General features: G+C 37.3%; 1 protein-coding gene across 2 annotated transcripts in view; it reads right to left on the bottom strand.

Moving 5' to 3' along the window:
- The window catches only part of LOC106525710 (ETS translocation variant 5), a gene marked incomplete at its 5' end in the record, with an annotated part of 13,163 nt that overhangs the window by 2,585 nt on the left and 5,065 nt on the right, over positions 1-5,513 (bottom strand). Inside the window, 6 exon segments of one of the 2 annotated variants that reach the window (XM_014020034.1) lie at positions 944-1,051; positions 1,163-1,314; positions 4,014-4,082; positions 4,158-4,220; positions 4,309-4,586; positions 4,687-4,929. In XM_014020034.1, coding sequence (XP_013875488.1) covers positions 944-1,051; positions 1,163-1,314; positions 4,014-4,082; positions 4,158-4,220; positions 4,309-4,586; positions 4,687-4,929 — 913 coding nt within the window. 2 annotated transcript variants of the gene reach the window in all.

The raw sequence follows: 5,513 nt of genomic DNA, 5'->3' as shown, positions 1-5,513 counted from the left end.
ATTATAGTTTAGTTTTGTTTTAACTTTTTTTCTTTTAATTCAGTTTTAATTAGTTTTTAAAGTAGATTTGCTAGTTTTTATTAGTTATTATTGCATTTTTAATGCTTAGTTTTAGTTTAGTTTTCATTAGCTCTAGTATTAGTTTTTTATGGTTTGAATAAACATATTGCTGAGGCATCCTCCCACTTAAAGTGTACTTGTGAGTTCATTAACCAGCAGCTATTTGGTCACCAGTGAAAACAGTCCATTATAGCAACATCTTCCTAAAATAATCTCATAACTCAATTTTGCCAACAAATAACTTTGGTGATTATTTTAGGAAGGTAATGAGAGTTGTCTCCAACCCGGTGCCACCTGGCCGGGCTGTTGCTTGTTTTTCATAGGGGCTACTGAGAGAGCTTGTCAAGATACTCACAATAGTCCCTTGAGAAGTATTCAACCTTTTWAACACCTGTTTCCACTACAAGACACTTGCTTTTATTTTTCTAACAGTCATTCAAAAAAACCTCCACATGGAACTTTGCTGCTTTCTCCCAATTTTTGTTGTCATTTTGCAGATTAGCGCTGAGCAGCAGCAAATTGTAAACAAATGATGTTCCAGGCCATGAATAAGATGCTAATGTGAAGCTGCTAGGTTTGAAAAAAAAAAAAGATTTGTTTAATCAGTCCACACGGCTTAAAATAAATAGACGAACACTAAAAATAAGGATATTCAACCTAAAGTTTTAGTTAGTTTTGTAAAAAGATTATACAGTTTTAGTTAGTTATCGTTTTTTAATTTCATTACAGTTTTTATTTATTTCAGTTAACTAAAATGTTTTTTCAATTTCAGTTTTCGTTATTTAGTTAGTTTTAGTTAACTATAATAACCCTGACACACACAGACAGGGACTTCATTAAGCTTTCAACTGGTGACAAATAAAGTGAAGGAAACAGAACTCGCCTTTACCTTCTGCATGATGCCTTTTTCGTAGTAGTACCGCAGTGAGCGGCTCAGCTTGTCGTAGTTCATGGCCGGTCGATTTTTCTGGATCCCCCAGAGTCGAGCCACCTGAACAACGAGAAGAAAACATCTCATTAATACATGCTGCCTGACTGGTTTGAGTTCCTCACACTTCAGAATGATCAAAAATCAAAATCATTCCAGCGTCTGAAGCTTCACCTCTTCAGGATCGATGAGTTTAAACTCCATGTTGCGTCCCGTCCACACGATCAGGTGTCGATTAGCCGGGTTGTCGAGCAGCGTGAGCAGGAACTGCCAGAGCTGCAGGGAGCCGCGGCGCTGGTACGGCAAACCTTCCTGCTTAACTTTACCTGCCGAACAAATCACTGTTAGTTTGTTCAGCTTGGACATTACAACAGAAGGGTTTAGGTTCGCTCCAAATTAATGTAAGTTAATGCTGATTCAGCATTAACACAAACTGCTTTCCTATTTTTCTCCTTCAATTCCTGTAATTTAACCACTTCTGCCTCCTTCATGCTATTTAGCAGAGGTATATAAAGTACTTCAAAGAAATAACCAAGTAAACGTAAATATACCTCAATAGAAAATGAATTTCTGATAAGTACTGACATAAAAGTCATAAAACTGTTAACAATAAATCAGGAGAGTTAAAGAGCTTTTAAACAGACAAAGAAATGAATTATTGAATTAAGTTTAATAAACTGGTTTCACTAAACAGCATCTTACACATTATCTTTTAAAGAAAATATGTAAACTTCTTAACATTTACACATCTAGGCTTAGTGGAACCAGTAAATTTGGTTAGGTGAATTCAACACTTCATTTTTTAGAGTGCATAAAAAATATACTTTTTATGAGTTTGGTCATAAATTTGTAAAGTGTAGATACTACACACATATTAAAATATTCCACACAGTTTCAGTAACATTCATACTTTTCAAACATTTTTAAGCTAAATAAATGCTTTCTCTAAAAAATACTCCAAGTTGTTTAAAACATTTCTAATTTGCTGCAACAAACCAGATCTCGTCTATTTTGCTAMGTTTAGTTGATAATCACTGTTTTGTTTTAGTTTTTAGATAGTCTGCTGCTACTTTTAGTTACCCTATTGCCATGTTTCARTTTTAGCTACCATTCTGTGTTTTGCATTTAGCTAATATTTAGTTACTTTCAGTTTTTAGCTAGACTATGGCTACTTTTAGCTGCTATCTTTGCCTTTAGCTACTGTTTACATTATGCTGCTTTAATCATAAGTAACCTTTTGATKCTTTTGCTTTTTGACGTTTTGCTAATTTTAGCTTCTGCACAGTTGCTCCTTTGGTTACTTTTAGCTCATGTGTCATACTGTTCACTAACTTTTTGCTACTTTTAGCTAACTTTCACCATTTTTAGCTTCTGTTCTGCAACTATTAGCTTTTAGCTAGTGTTCTTTTTCTTTTGCTTCTTAGCTTCTGTACTACTACTTTAAGCTGACCTTATGGTACTCTTAGCATCTGCATCTTACTTTTAGCTAGTCAGTGTGCATTGCCAACGCAATGCACACTATTGTGATTCGTTTCCCATCTAAGTCATCTCAAATTTGCCATGCTTCTCCTCCTGCATACTTTGTCCTAGAGCTGCCATTGTAATTTATATCTGTAAAGCCCCTGTGCCAAATGATGGCTATGCCTTTTGGTGCCTGTAAAACTTATAGTTTATGAAATATTAATGNTATATTTACAGCAGGCTTAGCCAGTTTAGATCTAAAAAAACCCAAAGCGGTCCTAAAATATATATATATATTTTTTTTTCTATTTTTACTGCTGCCTAAAAAGATAACTGTCACATATTTGTTTCACTTTTCATTTTGGTTTTTATACCCATTCAAAAAAAGCTCCTTCTCTCCGACTCAAACACCCACTCACAGTAAATATAAATAAAACTGTCATGTCTTTGAAGCCTTTTTTGAAGCCTGAGTAGGCAGGGCTGTATTTTGTGGGTCTATTTTCAGCTGTGCGTGAATTCATTTGCAATTTGTACCGACAGACTGAGTCAAAACAAACAGTAACCAGTAAAAAACGAACAAAATGACTCATGTTTTCAATAGTCCATGAATAAAAATTGAGATTTTTGACCTAATTATATGTGATAAATGATACTTTGAACTGCAAAAAAATGTTTGCAAGTTAAATTCATTCTAACTTTTTGTTTTACTTACATTTTTTTTGTCAGTGATTCACTGCTAAACACTCATACCATCAGGATACATGAATGAAAAATGTGTAGTTCTACAAGATGTGAGATACATAAACACACACACACTATATACAGTATATAAATACACAGATATGGGAGGAGAAATAGCTACTCACAGTTAGTGGACTGGAAATCAGGGACAAACTGTTCGTCATCAGGAACCTGAGCTGTCAGACGACAGAAGACGAGATGATTAAAGACTTGCTAAGTCTAAAATTAACAATTCAGGCGAAGAGCTCGGTTGTATTTAGAGTAATTGGCTTATTGCAAGCTGTCAGTTTTTATTTTAAGATGTTTTACCTTCTGCGATCCATATTTCTTGGAGCTGACTCAGATCTTGAAAAAGCTCTGTAAGAGTCATAAATATCATCATATGGTTAACCCTTGTGTCTCATAGCTTCAAAAAATAAAAACAAGTTGCTGAATGTCTCAAATCTCAGTATTTATTGTGCAAATTCTGATTCAGCATTCACACTATTGACAGTATTCATACGATCAAAGCATTCTGACGCTACAGCTCTTGTTTTTATGGTTTTCAAAATATTTAACATAATTATTTTTTTTCCCTATAAAAATGCATTAAGATCTCTTTGTCTTCAAAAACATTCTTCTCTTTGGAATCTGCTTCAGTGTACGTGTACTTATGCTACTTTTAGTGTTTAGCTATGGTTCTGCTACTTTTAGCCTCTAACTTTTAGATGATTTTAGCTTTTGCTACTTTTATATTTTAGCTAATAATGTYCTTCTTTTAGCTTACACAACCCAGTTTCAGCTTGTTTTTGTGTAGTTTGTGAGTTTCAGTGCAGCGCCTCACCTTCAAGTCTGTCTGGAACAACACAGGTGTCATCGAAGTACAAACGAGGCTCTCGGTCAAACCCAAACCCTGAGGAGAGAAAGGAACAGTTCAGGGTGTGGTGGACCCCAGCAAAACGTTAAAACCAGGATGATAAAAACTCACCAGCACTGTTCTTCTGAAACAGAACCGAAGACTTGCTGAAGGATGTCTGGCAGGTTTGAACCTCTGGAACAAGCACGAGTGAAAACATAAATCTGGTTTCCTTCAGTTGTTTCAACACAAAACGATACGTTAAATAAGAATTCACACACACCTGGTTCAAAGCCAAAATCTCTTGGTTCTTGTTTAATTTTGACGTGGTTAAAAGTGGTCTGTGGCCGAGGCAGACCTGGACCAGGAGGTCCCGAGGCTTGGTAGCGAGGGTCCACCAGCTCCTGTTTGAAACCGCGGGCAGCGAGGGGAACGAGGGGCTCCGACAGGTGGCGCTGGTACAGAGGTCTGCCGTCGCAGGCGGAGGGGTGGTACGCCGTGTTTGTGGTTTTCTCTGGAGGCAGGAAGGGCAGGCAGGGATCAGAGAGCTGCCGCTGGAACCTGGAGGGAGACAGGCACAGGTTTCAGGATCTCCTCTCAATTTGTTTAATCAAAACCAGCACCGCCCACCGCTACAGGCAGAACTACACCCAGAACTCACCTTTGCTCTGTGCTGTAAGATGCACCTGAGCAGCTGGTGGGGGCGCGAGGCAGAGCGAACTGCTGGTTCTCCTGTGGGAGGCTGTGGCAGCGAAAGGGACTGGCGGCTGCAGCCGAGCTGGTGAGCTGAGAGGGGGGTGGCTGTAGCTGCCTCTGTAAGGGTGGGGGTCCGGAGGGGTGGATGGAGCGACACTGTGTTCCAGGGGTGGAGGATGGAGCTAGACCTGGCTTGTTTTCACAGGCACTGAGGACAGAACTATAGATCAGCATTCATACACCTGTTTAACTGTTCGTGGTTTCTTTATTTATATCTTTGCTGACTTTGTACAACTTTAACCATTCACACAGCAAAACTTTTAGCTTGATCGGGAACAATATGTTATTAATTATTTAGATTCATTTACAGAAACTCTCATGAGAAATACATACACTTAAATCCCTTCAGTTACTTCTGAAATCTACTCAACGTACTTCCTGTATTTATGTCTTCAAAGGTTCATTTTACCTTTTGGACACCATTTTACTTAGATTACCTTTTAGCTACTGATTTGCTATATTTAGCTTTTAACCACAGTTTTGTTAAAAGTAACCTTTACCTATGGTTTTGTAAATATTAATCTTTAGGTACAGTTTTTCCAATTATAGCTTTGCCATAGTTTTATAAAATTTAGCTTTTAGCTATTATTTTGATCATTTTAATTCAAAACTTTTCTGCAAATTTGATTGCCTTTTCAATTCCGGCCCCATAAAGTGGCCGAAAGAAAAACAGCTGTTGTAGCTAACATTTTTGCTAATTTTACAGTTTAGCTACAGTTGAGCTCATTTGAA

The sequence above is a fragment of the Austrofundulus limnaeus genome, unplaced genomic scaffold, assembly GCF_001266775.1.
Source record: "Austrofundulus limnaeus strain Quisiro unplaced genomic scaffold, Austrofundulus_limnaeus-1.0 Scaffold238, whole genome shotgun sequence".
Classification (NCBI taxonomy): Eukaryota; Metazoa; Chordata; class Actinopteri; order Cyprinodontiformes; family Rivulidae; genus Austrofundulus; species Austrofundulus limnaeus.
The sequence above is the reverse complement of the archived record's forward strand: the minus strand, read 5'-3'. Positions and strand labels throughout refer to the sequence as shown.